This window comes from Apus apus, chromosome 3, assembly GCF_020740795.1.
Source record: "Apus apus isolate bApuApu2 chromosome 3, bApuApu2.pri.cur, whole genome shotgun sequence".
In the NCBI taxonomy this organism is placed as follows: Eukaryota; Metazoa; Chordata; class Aves; order Apodiformes; family Apodidae; genus Apus; species Apus apus.
Window position 1 is genome coordinate 102,706,306 of NC_067284.1, and position 18,614 is coordinate 102,724,919.

The 18,614-nt window shown below is 43.6% G+C and overlaps 1 protein-coding gene across 1 annotated transcript; it reads left to right on the forward strand.

Annotated features, from left to right (window-relative positions):
* The first annotated feature begins 788 nt into the window (after positions 1 to 788).
* Positions 789 to 11,703, forward strand: PERP (p53 apoptosis effector related to PMP22). Its single transcript, XM_051615605.1, has 3 exons — positions 789 to 1,074; positions 8,449 to 8,592; positions 9,232 to 11,703. The coding sequence occupies exons 1-3, from the start codon at positions 864 to 866 to the stop codon at positions 9,465 to 9,467; spliced, it is 591 nt and encodes a 196-aa protein (XP_051471565.1). The 5' UTR covers positions 789 to 863; the 3' UTR covers positions 9,468 to 11,703.
* Positions 11,704 to 18,614: the final 6,911 nt, after the last annotated feature.

Sequence of the window (18,614 nt, forward strand, 5' to 3'; positions counted from 1 at the left end):
TGTTCGTTCGTGCCATGTGAGGGGGGAAGCCTTCTCAGGGGTGCACTTCCAGATATGGAATGAGGAAAGATCAGGGCATGTGGGTCCTGAGTACCACTCCTGGACTGTGTCAGGGACAGCCTGCTTGGAAGCCAGAGCACAGTGGCAATCAAGCACTACATGACATGGTCATTAGGAAACATGCATTTGTTTAATGCTGAGCTTTATGCCAGACAAGTGATGCCTTCCTGGTTAATAATGTTACTTTCCCATCCTCAAATAATACCTTTCTTTCTTCTTCTCATTTGCATTAAAATTGTCCAAAAACTGGGCAAGTATTTGACCATTTCTACTGCAAAGCAACTCATTACAAGCTTTTGCTACCTGAAGTGGCTAACATCGTTAGCATTACACTTGTTGGGTAACGCTGATCTGAGTGAGCAGAGAGGAAGAAGATGAGCTTCACCAGGCGGGAGGAGGGCAGAGCTTGTGAAACCCAGCCGGAACCTCCAGTTTTTGCTGTGGTTACATTCAGCGGCGACGGGGCCACGACGGGTCCGGAGGCGGGACGGTGTCACCAGCAAGGGGTTAAGCGCAAGGCTGAGCCCGGGTAGGACAAGTGAAGAGACGGGGCTTGGTTTGGGGCAGGCAGGGACCGGGGCAGAGCGAGGAGCGGGCCCGGCCCCGCGCTCCCTCCTCTCCTCTCTTCGCCAGGCTTAGTCAGAGGAATGTGGGTGGGACTCCCTCCTCCCCCGGCGCCTTAAAAACCCGCTCGGACCGACACGCACGCAGTCTCCAGTCCCGGCGGAGTGTCCCCGCCGCGCCCCTTCCACTCCCACCTCCGCGACGCCCGGGCTCGCTGGGTGCCCCGCCGAGCGGGCAGGATGGTGGTGTGCGGCCTCGCTTGCTGGCGCTGCCGGTGGCTCCTGCCCCTGCTGCTGGGGCTGGCCATCATCATGGGCATCATCGCCCTGGCGGGCAGGGGCTGGCTGGAGTCCGAGTCCGAGCCCTACGTCCAACAGGCGTCGTTATGGGAGAGCTGCACGCGGGGCGACGGGGACCTCAACTGGAGCTGCGAGTCCCTCATGGACTACGGTAAGCGGGGAGCCCCCTGCTCTCCCGAGGACCCCCGCTCTGCCACCGGTTGCACCAAGTGGCGGTGGCTGGCAAGCAGCGGGTGAGGCTTGGGGAATGGTCACCCCAGCGCTGTGGTGGAGCTGCTGCCGTCTGGGATGGGTTTTCCCGGGAAGAACCAGTACAGGTGCTGTTTTGGGGCTTCAGCTGGCAAAGAAACACAGGTCCAGGCTGCTTCAGAGTGAGTTTTTTCTATCAGAACGACACTGAGATGCCAGGGTAGTTTGTGTTGGGTTTTTAAAAGTTTGCTTTCAGTGATCCGCAGGCTATGATGTCCTGGCAGCCTGGCCCCCCACTGGCCAGTTCTCCCTCTCCACTCCAGCAGTCTCACTGGTGTCCTATGCAGAGCCACACCTGAGTGACAGCAAAGCTGCCTTCCACCAGCCATCTGGAGGGACAGAGAACCTTATTTTAACCCTGCCTGCTCAAGGGAACTTGGATATTCAGGTGCTTCCCGACCTACAGCTTAAAATTACTTGATGTGGGTTTGCAGATGGAAGAAATGCTGTTTCCTGAATATACCTCTCTATTGCACTGGTGGCTAAATCACCTCTCTTTTAACTTGCTGAGGTGCTTTTGTATCTGGGATTTGTGAGCTTAATAGTCTTACCACACACTCCCAGTTTCTGGGGTTTTGGGGAAATGTCTGGGGATTTTTTTGCTAGAACATGTGGGCCTGATGACATCTGCTTTTCCCTCAAAATATTTATGGACAAATAAGCAGACCCACCTTAAGATCCTGGACGAGGGTACTTCAGGGACTGGGAAGCTGGAAGGGTGTGTGTTTCAGCTGGGAGAGCGGGGACTGGTGCCCCGTACTGTGCCCCTGTCTCTTGCCTCACGAGCATGGTAAACTGATTTCCAGAAGTTTTCCATTGCAACACTCCTGCACAAATGACATCCTGAATATACTGCAGGAGTGGTGGCTTCATTTCTCAACCAGGTGACAACTGCAGGTCTTACTGTAGGTGGAAGAAATCTGCCTAGCGTGACAAAAATATCCATCTCACCCATTAGACAGAGAAGAAAAAGCCAGTGCCATGGAGTTGCTGAAATTTGCACTGCACAGGGATGAAGTGCTAGTACAGTAGAGCTGGTGAATGTACTTTTTCCTGTAGTGACACTGCTTCTCAAAACCCTCAGGACTGATGGGTGTGTGTTTTGTGTCAGTTCTGAGATCTGTGGGGCAAAAGCAACTTTCTGCAGTTTTCTTCTAGTTAACAAGGTGCCCAAGAGCAGCTTGACTTTGCTTATTTACGCCTCGGCTTATTTAAACCAAAATTTATTTAAATCCTTGGCTTATTCAGACAAACTTTACTTTGCCTCTTCTCTGATTTTCATTACATCAATACCACTGTCTACTCAAATATTTCTACTCTAGATTTACATCTAGAGACAGGACATAACATAGGAGTTCAGGTTTGATTTATTTTGTTTCCTTTTTTCTATGCTAATGCAATTAGGTTCAAAATAGGTGAGGGCATTTAAAAGGGAAAAATGTCTAGCAGGCATTTACAGCACTGCTGCAGGAAAAGTTAATTAATTGAGATGCATAACTTGTGTTTTGCATACAATAACTACTGTGCACTTAACATACTGTGCCTCTCCTGATGAAATGAAAACTTCAGAGTGGATCCCCATTAACAGAAAGCTCCATTAGACAGTTTCTTGACTGAGCCATGGCATGTGTACCGAGAATAGGAAGAGAAAAAGCAGGCGAATCACTTATGTTAAGTGGGGGGAAAGGAGGCAGATACAGACAAAGATTTGCAAATAGGAATGCCTCCTAAACTGCATTGCTTCTTACTGCACATTTGCAAATGCCACATGAGAGGGGAGCAAGCAGAAAGGGAAAAGGAGTGGGATGTCTTTTGGTAAAAAGGAGAGGAAGGATTTTGTTTAGAGCTTTGTACTGGTTTGCGTCTGTGGAGTACCTGGCTGGCAGCGTCTGTGTTACCAAAATGTTGCAACGCAGGGCTGCGGCACTGCACTGCAATATGACTCAAGATGACTTTAGGCTGGACCATTGCAAGATTAAACTGTTGATTGTGTGTTTAAAACTTATCAGGAAGCCATCAGATATGACAAAGATTGTTTGCAATGTGGTTATTTGGGAGAGGGTGGTTGGCTTTATAGTGATGAGGCTGTGAGTTTAGGAGCAGTGTTTGTGGGTGGCTGTGTTCTCCTGGCTCTGAACGGCTGTTCCCAGCGACCTTGCTTTGAATTGTCACTTTAAAATGTAGGCGTGTATGTGTGCAGTAAAGGTGATCCCATGGAGGTTAACCCTTTCTTATATTCCTAACAGCCAGTTGGTATTCATTAAGTACAACTAGCAGCCGACCTAGAAAAAGGGAAGCATTCATCTGGATCCTTAGTGAGTGCCAAAATAAAAAAAAAAAAAAGGAAAAAAAAAGGGGAAAAAAAAAAAAAAAAGAAGGTGGAACCTAGAAGTAGGAGTGCAACCTTTGTGAATCATGTTTCACCGCGGCTGTGCCACTGTACCTATGTCCCTAGAGGCATGGACTTTGATACCACAGATTACTGGTGAAGCTGAATGTATGTGTCAGCTTCACTGAGGGGCCAGGTAAATAAAGGAGTAATGTTACAGGTACACTTATCTTTTCAGTCTGCCTCTTTTCAGGCATGCTTCTGTCTGCTTTATGATGCCAGGATGTTTTAGAGACAAACTAAATTAGTTTATAGTGTCAACCTGAGAGCAGGCACTCAGAAAATGCTAACAGAAGAGGTGCAGCAGTTGGTGTCCCAGTCTATACCCAGAGAAGATCTACTTAAAGTCCTCAGTAAAAGATCCCACCGAGCAGGCAAGGCTGGTATCCCTGCCAGTGGGCTTTGCTGGCCCCTGGGCAGGCACACTTCCACTGCTAGCAACCCAGAGGCATGAAAAGTTGGAAGTTTATAAGATTGTGCCTCTCCTGAGCTCACAGCAGAGCAAAGGGGCTGAAGCCCAGTTTGTATTAGTGGACTTTTATTTAATAGTTTGATAGTATAGCAATTGCTTTTGTCTGCACTCCAAAAACCAGAACAGAACTGTGAGTCCCAATATTAGTTCCTAACCAGCCCTCCCAGCAAACCTTTGATTCTGGGCTGTCCTGTGCTCATGGTGGGTATGCACATACCTGCCCTTTACCAGCTGTGCTACCATGGAAATTGGCACATTATGTGAGCAAGAAAATACTGTCAGTGCTGTCTTGCTTGCAGTCCACTACTTCATCATTTCATCAACAAAGGCAGATATTTTGGGGCATTCTATGTAGTGGGGTTTCACGGTCAAACAATAATTGCTACTGCCATTTATATACAGAAAAACATTATAACTGTGTATAATGTGTAAAAAGGTGCCTCATCTACACATGTTATGGTAAAAACTTCTTCCATAAGATTCAAGTTATTCACAAGCTAATAAACTAGCTTCTGGTTTTGTAAATAAGTGAACAAAGATGAGAAAGGCTTGTTACTTCAAATCCTGTAGCATTTCATCTTCCTGACAGACTATTTTCCCAGGCCTTTTATTAATTTCTAAAGAGAAATCTAGATTTAAATATTCTACCCCGTAGAGCTCCCATCTTCTCCCAGCTGAGGCTGAGGCATGGCCAAACACAATCAGGAAATACACCTAAAGCTAAGGCTCAGCTGCTTTTTTAAAAAAATAAATCATCATAGTATTCATGCTCATCATTAAATAATCCTGACCTCTCCTAGTTATTTGCGTGATAATATTTGTAGCTTACTTCCTTTCCATAGTAATCATTAATCAAGCTATATTATAAAGCCCTTAATCCTTTCTAATAATATAGACCTTCAGCCCCCAAACAGTTGGAGTTTAATGTTCTTTCAACACCTACTTCTCTGATTATATGCAAAGAACTTGACTCTGCTTTGAGGCGAAGCTGACCTGGGGAATGCCACTACCTCCAAATGTTCTGCTCTCCTGTTCTTCTGCTCTCCTGTTTATGCAGCCCCAAATTACTGAGGTATTGTTTGATTTCATAAACAAACATCCAATTTTGCTTATTTTGAGCAAGAAATACCCTGCCAAATGAAGGGACCTGAGAATTTTCTATTTTTATAGAAAATTTATATTCTGGCTAAATGTCTCATGATTACAAGGTACTTCCGAGCACAAGCCAGCTAGAAACTTGGACTGATCTGTCTGTCTCTGAGCATGAGTAGGGATCCCCAGCTCTTAAGGCAGCAGCAGGGGTGGAAATCTGCACCTCTCCCCTCCTGGCACCCAGGAGCCAGAGGTGCAGTATCTTGCAGACGAGACAGAGCTGAGTGCCTGCGGGGGTCAGGCAGCTTTCGGGAGCATCTGGAAGGAGAAGGAGCTGGGAAAGCCTGACTTGATAGGTACAGGGATAAGGGGAATCCCTCATGGAGAAGTATCAGTATCAGTCAGAGCCCTGCAGCAGCCCCTCCACTGAAAGCTCTCCCTGTTGGTGGGGGTAGCAACAGTTTGTGGGGGAAAATATCATGCCAGGGCTGCACCCTATGGGTCAGTAAGGGTGCTGCCTTCCACCCCAACCTCTTCTGTCATTCACTAAAGGACTTATGGTAAATTGTTGAGGTTTTTCTTACATTCTGTATATATATAAGTACAGAGCTTTTTGCTGCTCTTCCTGTGACTCCCACCGGTTCTTATGTGGCCAGGTGGTCATTCAATGGCTGTTGTCTACTCTGGCCCAGAGTAGACATATCCAGCGCTGTGACCAGCAGTGTGACTCAGTCATATCAGGTCTTATCAGTATCAACCCACTGATAACTGTTGCTGGAGAATAAAATCCAGCAGGAGAAGGAGAGGAAGGTGTGGGGACACCAGCACCAAGCTCTTTCACATGTGAGCACAAAACCCACTGAATTACATAATGGTGGTACCTACTACTGCCCTATTTCTGAAGACCTGAAACAAAGCTGGGGTTGGTATTAATCTTCCCAACAAAACATCTCCTACAGCTATATGTGTTGTCATTTTCATATCGCCAGAGACAAGAAAATAAATCACTGTGAGCAGAGCCAAAAAGCTTGTTACACTTGTAAGCACAGAGGATATGGAAATACCAAAGAGAGCACCAGGAGCTTTCGGACCCTTATCTCTTCCAGTCATGTTAGTGTTGCACCAAACCTCAAGTTGTCTAACTTGCTTTTGTGTTTGTGTTTGCAACCTAAATTTTAGCAGGCAGATGCCAGACTTAGCTTCTTACAGTGTGCTGGCATCTGTAATGCATCTGAAAGGGAATGTGCTTTGATAAGTAAATGTTCCTTCTTGTTGTGCTTTTTTCCTTAGTAGGGGAAATACCAATAAATAATAATAGTGTTCCTAGGTCGTTTAGTCTGAATCACTTTTCCTGGGCTGGCTGTGTGTAATAGTTAAATATACCTTTAAATTAGTTATCCCCAAATAAATCCTACTCTGGAGACAATATCCAGTACCTGCCTTAGGTACGTCAGAGAATATTTTGTATGAAAAGATTTTATCAAACCACTGTAGCTTTAATCTCCAGACACTCATTAGGTGTCGTCCCTCCCTCCTCACCCTGCAGCACTCTCTTAGAGGAGGGGTATGAAACATGCAAAACTGGCTGAAGCAGAATTAATTTGAAAAGTTTTTGCTTTCTTGAGTAGCTCCGATGAGGGAGATGGGAAAGAAAACCCCTTTCTTACCCTTTCTATGCCAACATGACTGTCTTCAGGTGACAGTAGTGGTTTCTGGGGGTTTTGGGCTGCAATCTGCTTGTCTGCTGTGTTTCACTTTTGCTGTTGGAACAGGGGGGAAAGAAACCAGTTCAGACTGATCTAATGAAAACAGCTGTAAAACAATGCTTTGCTTTCAGAGACTAAATTGATGTATGTGGTTAGGGTGTCTGAGATAGTTTCATTGCATTCTCTGTCTCAAATTACTGGGTTTTCCCCATTTATGCAACTAGTAGAGTAGGTGAGTTAAGGTGGAGGATTTTAACTCCTTAGGAAAAGGTTCTTTGTCTTACTGTCTTTTTTCTCTTAGTTTTTGCACAGAAAGAATGGAGGCTACATTGAAAGCAGGGTTTCTCTAGAGTTGCTTCAACTGGGTTAGAACAGGCAGCTCTGATGAAAGAGAGATTTTTTGGAAAATGTTCTGACCTAGATCTTGCTGCTCTCTTTATTCCTATGTCAGAGGGAGCTCAGGATCTGGCCCTACCTCTGTCTGAATGTGTGAAAGTAGAAACCCATGTTACACAGATGTGGGAAGTGAACTGTGATGACAGCTGACTGGAAAACAAAGCACTAACCGGTATGGTTTAGCCCATGTGGGCAGGATACCTCCAGGGCAGGAACACCTTTGCTTGTTGTGGTTTGCATTGGGCTCACCTGAACTCCTGCTTGGTTTCTGAAGAAGACAGGGTCTGGCTGTAATGAGGGCCTTTGCATATACCTGTGTTACTGTGGAAGGGGGCCTGCAGGGGATTGCCACCTGTTTTTCTGGGAGGTTTTCTTACCTTTTTTGCTCTGGCCCCAGACTGTGATGGGAGAGTTCTGGGTGCTGGTGCTGCTCTGCTGACACAAGGCCACTTGCTTCATGCCTGAACCTCTCCAGCCTCTGGTTGCTTGATCCTAAGAATCTGCACCACCCTGTTCCATCAAAGTAATGATTCCACTTTACCTCAGATTCTGCAGTTTCTTCTCCACTTGCTACATTTTAGCTGTTTCTAATTTTTTTTTCAGCTGTGAATATAGTTATCTTTCAGAGCTTTCTCTTTGTCACCTCTCACTTAAGCTACTCCAAGTTTTTGTGGGGTTTTTTTTGGTCATACTAATTTTGTTCCCCGTGAATTATTCTTATCATAAACAGGCAAGAAGCTGTATGCTGACAGCACTAGTATTTCCCAGCATTTATCTCCTGTGGTGGTACCTTTTTGTTTGCTGTCATACTTCCCTAAGCACAGAAGTAGCTTTGTAAACTTGCATGTCAAACAGGAATGGTAACAATGAAGTACATTCTCAGTGGTTGTGTGCCCTATCCACTCAGAGGTCTGTGGGTCTCTTACAGATAGAGAGTTTGGAGGCATTGTCTCCCTTACTGTGCTGAACCATATGCCTTTTTTCAGCAGGAGAGGTTAGAGGGCTGGGAGTTCTGTGCTGCTCCACCAACGACGGTGCCTCTCAGCTCTCCAGCTGCGTGCTTTGGAGCCATCCAGTATTGCTTTGACAATTGCTTTGCTTCTTACAGTAAAGGATTTCAACAAACTGTAATTAAAGGAAACCAAGGATCTGCAATGACCTGCAATGACCTTGAGTTCAGTGAGCTGCTGTATGTAACATCTTTCTTTTTTTCTTTTCAAGGATGGGGGCGAGCAGCAGCTGCCACGTACCTTGTTGGCTTTGTGATCCTGGTCATCTGCTTTGCCCTCGCAGTCATCGCCTTCTCCATCGAGATACTCCGCTTCAACTTTGTGCGAGGAATTGGAGGCTTGCTCTTCGTTGTTGGTAAGGCTGGGCACAAAGACAAGGTTATCTCAGGTGTAAAACAGACCTCAGCAGAAAAACACGCTAGATGGAGCCTCCCTTACGGAAGAGCTGCCTGGGTCTGGTTTATGACTCATTTTCATGGGGAACAAGGGAAGGCTGATTTGCGCTCTGAGGGGATAAGGGCTAGGGAAGCTCCAGTGGCCTTTGTCAGGTAGCACTTTCCCAAAAGCAGTGCACGGGGACAGTGAACACCTTTGTCCCTGGGTGTCACATGCGAAGACTTAGGAGCTGAGAACCCCGGGTGCTTCCTGCTTTCCCAAAGGGAGGAGGAGCGACAGGGCTGTGGTACAAACAGGAGGTAACCGGCTCCTCAGGGATCCCAGTGGCTGTAGGACAGGGCTGGTTCTGGCGTGCAGGTGAGCACCTCAGCAACCTGGTGGTGTCAGCATAGTTGCTGCAGCCAGGTAGGCGTGGGGACCTGCCTTGGCCAGGAGTCATGTACCTCTGTAAGAATGCAGATTTGATTGTAGGACAGCAGGTAATCCTTAAAGATCTTAAAAGGACATGCAGTTATGTCCAGGTACTTTTTTTTTTTCTTCTTTCTAGTAGGCGATGTGATATCATTCATTGTCATTTACTCCTCCTTTCTCTCTCTAGCTGCATTCCAGATCATAGGCTTGGTCATCTACCCAGTGAAATTCACGGAAGAAATTCCACTGACAGGAGATAACATGTTCAGCTGGGCCTATGGCTTTGGCTGGGCCAGCACTGTTGTTGTAATAGGTTGTGCTTTCTTCTTCTGCTGCCTCCCCAACTGGGAAGATGAAGTCCTGGGAAACATCAAGCCTACCTATTACTACTCCTCCCCAGAGAGAGCACCATACTTAAATTGAAAGATTAAATCCAAGTACGATCAACTCTCAAAACAACAGAGGAGCACCTCTGCTTGTAAATTTGGTGTGACTATAGGAGTCTGAAAAAAAACACCTTATTTTTTCAGAGTATTCTCTACTAGCCCTGGCAATACATTTGTAAAAACATTGGCATTTTTAAGCAAATAGCCTTTAGCTAAAGTATTATTTATATATTCTGAAGTCGATTCTGTTTGGCCTTACACTCCCAACTAATTGAGTCATCCTTATTTTATTCAAACATTTGCTTATGAATAAAGATGTAGTGTTTCAAGTGTAGAAAGGAAGAGGAGAAATTTAAAACAACCCATTAGAGGGACCTGCAAGTTACTTTGTTTTCACTTCTGGCAAAATTGCCTTAAATGGAACTAGAACAAAAACAGCCTTCCACAGAATGCTTTTTCTTCCACCAAAGTCAGTCCCAAGGAAGGAATTTCCCTGAGACTATCGCAGACACCTGCTGCCTCTTCTCATTCCTGTTACTGGACTATTGTTCACTATTTGCTATTTGAATTAAGGGGAAAATAAAATTACAATTTATTTTCCACCAATTGGTGCTGTTGAATGGAGTTCTCTAAAGCACAGAGCTGGTGTGTGGCTAATGCAGCACTTACTAGTGTGTTTGTGGCCACTGCAGGACTTGTGATGGACCTACATATAATGTAATACACAATGTCACAGAGAGAATCAATAAACCTTCAGATACTGAACTACATACATTTTTACATGGTATTTGAGAAATGCTGATTTGGAGTAGAAATGTACACTGTTCTTCATGTCTGCCTTTTTAAAACTGCAGTGTTTTAATTATCAGCCATAGTTTGGAGGGAAATCTTAGCATGAGGTGTTAAGAGCCTCCAGAAGTTTCAAAAGCACACTGTAGGTACTCCAGAGTTTAGTAAACTCAGGGATGCTTTGTGAGTCACTAGGACTAACATGTAAAAATAGAAAAGCAGTTCCCTGAGAAATTCATGTATGCAAACTTCATACAGACACCTGTCTGGGGGAGAACCTGGCTAGCTCCTAGCTTCTGTTTCTTGAGCCAGCAATTCCAAATAAGTATTCCAGCAAGGCAGAGCTGTGTCTGTGTTGGTCATGGACTTGCAGCAGCTTACAGCAGTATGATTATGAGCTATAATATTTGTCAGAGCTCTCTTCAGTTGGGGAAGAAGAAGGAAGAGGCTCATTTGTGGAGTTCCCCAGCTATGGGGGAATTAGCTCTAGCAGAGGTAGATTTCTGAGGGGACTACAGGTAGGGTGGAATACAAATGCTTAATGTTACTATTTGTAATGAGCAGATGGGGACTTATTCTTAGTATCGTCAACACAGTACTTGGGAGAGGGTGTGTGGCTATATGTATTCATCCAGATGAACAAAATAAAACTTACAAAGCATTCACCAGCACACTATAAAGCTGAAGTCATTAGAACTGCTCGATATTTCTTGTATTATATATTGTATAGCTTTCTGTTTTGTAACATCTTTTAAAATTTGGTAATTCTGTTATTGCGTGTAATCCTGCTTTAGAAGGGCCAGGTGACTTCTGGAGGTCCCTTCCAGGCCTGTATTTTTAACTTTTAAGAGTGTAAACACCTGCAGGCTCCAGAACTGCGTTACAAGCTCAGTCGTGGTGTATACAATCAGCTGTGTTTATGATTCTTGATGAAAAAGAGAATATTGTGACAAATGTGCCTTTTTGTTTTGTTTTTCTTTTGTTTTCTGTACAATGCTGGTGGTGTGGAATATTGTGTAGACTTCTCTGTATCAAGAGTAATGTTAGTACCTAACTTTCCAGTCAATTTAAAACACAGCAGAGAATCCCAAGTCTGGAAAATCCTTTCACAGCTAAAGCTGAGAGGGAGAAAAGATGTAAGAAAACCTTCCTAATGAGAGGGAGGATGATACTGTAATAGGGTTTAGCATAACTTAAAGTCTTTCGTATGTTTTTTTTATAGCATTGTCGTAAGTTGTCAAAGAAGCACAAATGTAAAATAAACTTGGCTCTGAATATACTGGGAGGGGTGGAAGCATAACCAGCATGTTACACAATTATGATGTTCAGGAGAAAGCTATTGCAAGCAGTCATTAATTCCTCTCAAGTGATACTAATGTACGTGGCACTCCTTTCAAATGTGGTGACAATTAAAACTTTTAACTGATGGTTGTAGAAACCTGGTGGTGTTTGTGGTTCATGGATTCATTTAATAAACTCAAGAAAACAGCCATTCCTTACTTCATATAACAGAAATACCAGTATCCATGAAGTATCAGGTTAATAAAATTAAGTTAAAGACCTCATCTGTCCAGGTGGCAAAAATTTCATTTTCTAGTCAAATAAGCTTGGGTGTTCACTGCAAAACATGGCTGTGCACTTTCCTCAGAAGCACCAGACACAGAAAACCCTTTGCTGAGCCAAAACCTCTTAAATCCATCACACTTTGAGGGGGAACCCTAAGTGGTTTATGTACATCATGGTCTACAGAAGGTCTCGGATGTGGGAAGCCTGTTCTTTTTTTTTTCTCAAAATTGAGCAAATGGCTTCCATGTACTGATCAAGAAATGTAAATGTGGAAGAAAAGATGAAGTACTCGTGCTGTTTTCAGTGGAGGACTGCATTTCTCCTGTGATGTGAAGCATTCCCATTCCTAACCTCAGATTATGCATGGCCCATGTATAGCCCTGTGCTGGTGGCATTCTACATCCTGAGCAACTCTTTCTTCCTCTGTGTTTTTACACAGAACAAATCTGTTGGCCACTACTGTCTTAGCCTACAGCTTCTGGTTTCTGGAAAGACAAGTTCACCACCCTGATTTTTTTAGTTGTCCTCTTCTTAGGACATGGGTTTCTTTTGGGTTTTGGTTTTTTGTCACCCTCCTTTAATTAACTCAATTTTAAATGCATAATGAGGGAAAATATTTTTGTTCCTTTTAGATTTTCCTAAATGGTTTTAAGATAATTGGAGGGTTTGTATAAGGCCCATTTTTTTTGATGTGGAGAATGTTTGTACTCTTGTTTACCTACCAGTCTGTATTCAGCTGCAGCCTGATTCTGTGCTTGCCAAAATTCCCTGAACAACTGTTGTGAGCTTCAGGCTGCAGGGTAGCTCCTTCTAACCAAACCCTGAAGAGGAGAGAGCAATTTGGAGGAATCTGAGCACACTTTACTCTCATTGCAGGGGAAGTTAGGAGCAACCAAAAACATGTATGACTGGGTGCTAGGAAAGGCTAAATGACCTGAAGGGAATGAGTAATGATTAAATCTTATGGATATGGGAAGCATCAGCCAAATCCCACTGAGATTTCATATTTTTAGTTAATGTAACAAGTGACTCATTTTAAGACAATTCTTTGGCAAGGCAGAATTCTTAACAAGCATTCACCTGACCTTTACATCCTGCATCTAAGGACTTTTGGAACTAGAATGCATATATAAATCAAGACAGTGTAGTAACAGAGCATTCAAGGTAATTTTTTTTTTTTGGGGGGGAGGTTTATTATGGTGCACTAGAGAAACAAAACCACCCACAAACTAAAAGGGAAGGTTACACACACACACAAGGAGTTGCTGAGATCATTGAGCACTTAATAATGATGGACCAAATATGTCCATCAGTGGAAACTAAAACACTTTAGGAGATACACAACAGCCAAGAGAGCCGAGGTACTGGTCCCACAACACAGAGCAGCAGAGGTTACTGGCAATAAAGAAGAGCACCCTCAAAAATCAGGGGGTTTAGTGCTAGTGGGTGAAGCTGCACAGGTTTTAAAATGAACTTGGGAGATGATACTGACAACCAGAATAAAGCCTGATGAAATCAGGAGGATACGCTTGCCAAAAGTAGGGATGCTGAGTTGTTGAATGTTATTCCTGTAACAAGTACATGCACTAGTGAAATCCATCTGCAAAGAGTCCCACTGCCCAGGGTATGTCAGCATCACTGCACAGGTGCTGCAGTTTATCTGTGTAGAGCCCAATGACCAAGAGTGTGGCAGTTTTGCTGTGCATGAGCAGCACATTTATCTGATAGGTCTGATGCATCCACAGCCCAGGTCTGCACTGGTACCATAAAGCAGCCTTTTGTCAGAGCCTTCCTGGCATCTAAAGGTGTGGGCCAAGCTACTCCAGCTGTGGAACTCAACAAACAGAAATTCCAGGCAAAAAGTCAATTGACTCAAATTTTGCCCCTATGAAACTGTTGGGAGTTGTCAGAATAATCCAAAGGGTTTTTTTCTATGATGAGCTTTGAATATCTAAATGTTATAAACTGAATTTATAATAAATACTGTAGTGGAAAACATCCAGGCTTATCTAGAGCTTTATAATACAAGTATTGCAACTATATTAATAAAAATGTATTAGAAGCAATATTGTAATTGTAATGTAAATAATGAAGATAAATGTTTCCCTGAATTATATTCCTCATAGATATGTCTTTGCAGGATTGGATAATGTTTACTAGAAGGATTGTTATGATCATTGCTTTTTATTTATTTATGCAATCCTGGGCAACAAATACTATTTTCCACAGGGATCTTTGTGAATATGGTAATATTTTATAAGTATTAAAAATTGCTACGTGTCAAGAGCTCACTGTGAAAAAAGTATTTAGATGAATCATGATACTTGAATAATAATTTCTGTTCTGATTCACCACAGAAAGTCAAAACAACTTGCAAAACAAAACTTGGGAAAATCATAACTGTCATTTTGTATCAAGACAATAGGAAAAGTTGAAAATGTTGGTAGGTAATCACAGTTTTCATTTCAGCCCAATTCCTTAGCAAGCAATTGAAACTGAAGCAGTGATTTCCATATCACATTTTGGTTTCAGCAAAACCCTACTTCTGGCCAGAGAATTTCAAAGTGAAAATTCAGGGCCGAAACTCTTAAAAGATATGCTTGGTATGCATGTCTTATCTGTAAATCTCAAAGGGCTCAAAGAAGTAGCTGGTGCGGTTCCCAGCTGACCCATGAGGCACAGTAAAGGAAAGCAATTTCTTCTTACAGAGAAATGTAAGCAGCAAAGGTGTGGGACCTGGGAGCTACCTACACCAGGCTGATTTTATTCCTCTCCTAAGGCAGCTGAGCTGGATGTTTTAAAAGGACTTACTGTTAGCATCCAGTACAATGGGACAACTAGCTAGTTAGCCTAGATAGGCCACAGAGAAATTGTGGGGCCCAAAACAAGCAGCTTAACTAAAACAATCCTGGGTGCAGAATGGGGCTGCCCTCTACCCAGCTAACGTCTTATACAACACTTCATAGAAAGCCTGTATGCAACATGCTTCGTGCATGCCCACCAGAGATCCTGCACTACTGACAGCCACCGAGGAAGATAAAGACCACCACAATGGTTACAAGTAACCAGAAGCCCTCTCAGCTGGTAGCAGCATAGTGGGTTTACAGGACACCCTCATGTCAGTCATTAGCCTGGGGGGGGGTAGGCTGAATTTGTCAAACTTCTGCAGAGTATCTGTAAGAAACACCTGGGCTTAAACCTTGGTCCAGGCTAGAGCCCACCCTGAAGAAACTGTGTTTTTAGCAAAAATTAGCTGAAAATTAAATCCATGCTCAGGCACACAGAGACTTCTGTGTTTTCCTAATTTTGTGGTTTCCTAATGCAACCTTGAAATGATCACAGAAAGAGCAATCCTGGATGCAGCCTCATGTTTGCCACTCAGCTCTTAAAACCTGCTCTTGTGAGAATCTTCTGGTTTTGCATGTGTAACCTCACCAAGGAAAGAAAGAAAATGCATTTTAAGGCCAAGTGTTTGTCTCGTCTGGGCAGGCCTGCTTTACTGATAAGAGTCAGCAAGTGCTGCAGCACGTGGGGCAAGCTTTGGAGGTCCAACAGCAAGCCAGTCATGGACGGCTCTTGCTCAAAGTCTTAACAAGACCCTGTGGAAATTTTCCTCCAGTGGCTAGAGAACAGAGGAGCTCTCAAACCTCTGCAGAGCTTTCCTGCGCTGTGTGAGGCAGCTAGAGGAAGACCTTCCCAGCCAAGAAGCTGCAGGACTAAGCACCAACCACTCCGAGGTCACCACAGGCATCACAGATGAGCTTCAGCGTCCACCACTGTGGGAGAGTCCCTCAGAAAGTCCTGGTGTGTAGGAAACTACAAGATCTACAACATGAGGGTGCTGGTTGATGAGAAGCTCAACATGAGTGCTTGCAGCCCAGAAAGCCAATGATGTCCTGGGCTGCACCAAAAGAAGCATGACCAGCAGTTCAAGGGAATTGATTCTCCCCCTCCACTCTGCTCTCATGAGACCCCACCTGGGGTACTGTATCCAATTCTGGAGCCTCCAGCACAAGAAGGACATGGGGCTTTTGGAGTGAGTCTAGAAGAGGGCCATGAAGATGATCAGAGGGCTGGAGCATCTTTGCTAGGGAGACAGGCTGAAAGAATTGGGGATGTTCAGCCTGAAGAAGAGAAGGCTCCAGGGAGACCTTATGGCAGCCATCTAGTACCTGAAGGAGACTACAGGAAAGCTGGAGAGGGACTTTTTTCAAGGGCATGTAGTGATAGGACAAGGGGGAATTGCTTTAAACTGGAAGACAGGAGATTTAGATTAGGCATTAGGAAGAAATTATTTACCATGAAGGTGCTGAGACACTGGCATGAGTTGACCAGAGGAATTGTGGATGTCCTGTCCCCAGAAGCATTCAATGACAGGCTGGATGGAGCTTTGAGCAAACTGGCCTAGTGGGAGGTGTCCCTGCCTATGCACAGGTCGTGGAACTAGACGATCTTAATGTCCCTTCCAACCCAAACCATTCTATGATTCTATGATTTCAACTGGGTTCATTATTTCAGGAGGGTGTTCTTTCACAATGAAGACAAGTCAGGTCCCATTTAAAATGCATTTCCAGTATCCTAATTAAAGCAAAGGAATTGCAGCTGGATTACCCTGTGAACACTTTTAGTGTCTAAAAGTATTTTTCTACACATGCTTACTATGAATTAAATATTAGTCATACTGAGAACACAACTGACTTAGTGCCCAGGTGGTGCGGGGTCCAGAAAGTAACCAGAAGGTACAATTTAGCCTGAGTAGGATTTGGCTGACTGAGTTGCATCCCACTTTAAGCTGTAGTTATAACAATATCTCCAGGGCAATATTCCGGTTGCATGGCAAGGTGCAGGCCTCTCCAAAAGAAAAGAGAAAATGTCAGATTGGCATTATCAGGAACAACGGACCTACGGTTGTGAACAGATTAATGAGAATAATGATAGTAATAAGATTTGTGGTAGCTCATGCAGAAAATTTCTCTGTTATTCAGAGTGACTTGTTAGATGTAAGATAACACACGAGAGAACAGGTCATAAAATAATCCTAGCAAAGCTTCTAAAAAATAAACTGTGTAACTGTGAATGTTAGAGAATCAAAATGTGTTTGCTGCAGAAGCCACGAACATGCACCACAGCTAGTCAGCCCACGTCAAACTAATTGTTCATATAGATCAGCTGACCAGGCTGGCAGGCTAAAGCTGGATAAAAATGTGCTGCCAAGCATTTGTGGGCTTCTCCTTCCATTAAGAAAACTGTTTGTGCCCTGGCTGAAAAGGGCATGTTTTTATTTTTAGCTCTAATGCCACAGAATTGTTTATCCATACCCTACTGCTTACTTGATAAATTCCAGTAGCAATGAAGATTCATTAGGAATATTTTCAGAGGTAGAAAGTGCACTGCAGTCTAATATTTTAAACATTGATAATATATCTTCATTTTCAACAGATGATGTTGGTGTTAACTACCCACAGATAGTGGGAAAGAAAAATCATTTGTTTTCATGTAAGCACCCAGCTCATTCACTGTGAAATACAAAACACACTGTGGGTAAATCATCACTTCAAACCACAGCTCCTCAACAAAAGTTTTCAGTCATTTCCAACTGTTTGCCATAGGAGTATCAGAATGACACAAAATACTTCATTTTGTCACCTTTGAATACATCTATGTCTCTGCTGTTCCAGGTATGACAAATTACCTTCTGTTGAGTGTGACAATTGCTGGTACTTTTGAGTTACTTCAGGATGACAAATAGGGGCAAGACGCAGAGACACCTGCAATGACTGAACACCACTCATCTTCCCTTCACAGTGTGACAGTGTGTTCTGTGGTATCATCTCACAAATGCTAACGCTTGTGACAACAGGCATTCATCCACAGGGGAGCTGTAAGAAAACTGATGAGAAATCCTTCAGTCATAAATGTCTTCCTGAAACTTGGCTGAGCATTCAAAAAGCAGGAAAGAAGATTTTATTCAACAAACACTGGGTCTCAAATACTGGACAGTGCCTGACTTCATACTGGATTTCAGCTACAAAATTGCTTTCACTTACCTTGGCTATTTTTTCTCGGGGGGGGGGGAAGCTTGATTTTTTAGAAAACTAACTATTCTTGAAGGATTGAAACTTGGCATGAGACTGGATACAGACAGCTGAGTGAGTGCTCAGCGATAGTCTGCTATCACATGCATGAGATGATTCTGAAGTCATCTTGTAAAAAACATAAAATGTCAAAATCCAAATCTGTGTTCTTTCCATCTTTTGGAGTTTATTGTGCCCTTTTCTACCTCAGCTCTTGCAACAGAAAGAACATGTGTAAACAGACCGGGGCAGCTTTCAGGTACCAGCATATTGCACTAAGGATGAGCTTTATAGCACAATTGTTTTGTTAATCATGCATAAAAATTATATATTGCAGTGTTATAGAAGTGGTAAATAGTAATTTAAACATTATATTTAGGTTATCAATAACTGAATTTGTGGATAGTACAAATGTGGACTACAAGGGAAGATATATAATATCCTAAGGAAATGGTGGGTCTTTAACGTGTCCTTTACAAAAAACACTTGAGGTTGTTCCTTATTTCCAAACTAAAACAGCAGCTGTGGTGTCTTCATAGTTGGTTTTTCTTCAAGTGACATTCAGATTCATAGGCCAGATCTGTAAAAATGTTTCTTGTTCTAACAGAGGCTTAGACATTAGTAAGAAATTCTTTAGTGTGAGGGTGGTGAGACACTGGCCCAGGTTGCCCAGAGCAGCTGTGGCTGCAACATCCCTGGCAGTGCTGAAGGCCAGGTTGGATGGGGCTTGGAGCAACCTGGTCTAGTGGGAGGTG

Bases quoted from the DNA above. Each gene is read 5' to 3' on its own strand.
- PERP (XM_051615605.1), top strand. From the start codon at position 864: ATGGTGGTGTGCGGCCTCGCTTGCTGGCGCTGCCGGTGGCTCCTGCCC. The intron at 1,075-8,448 runs GTAAGCGGGGAG...TTTCTTTTCAAG, and splicing joins CGAGTCCCTCATGGACTACG to GATGGGGGCGAGCAGCAGCT. The intron at 8,593-9,231 runs GTAAGGCTGGGC...TTCTCTCTCTAG, and splicing joins AGGCTTGCTCTTCGTTGTTG to CTGCATTCCAGATCATAGGC.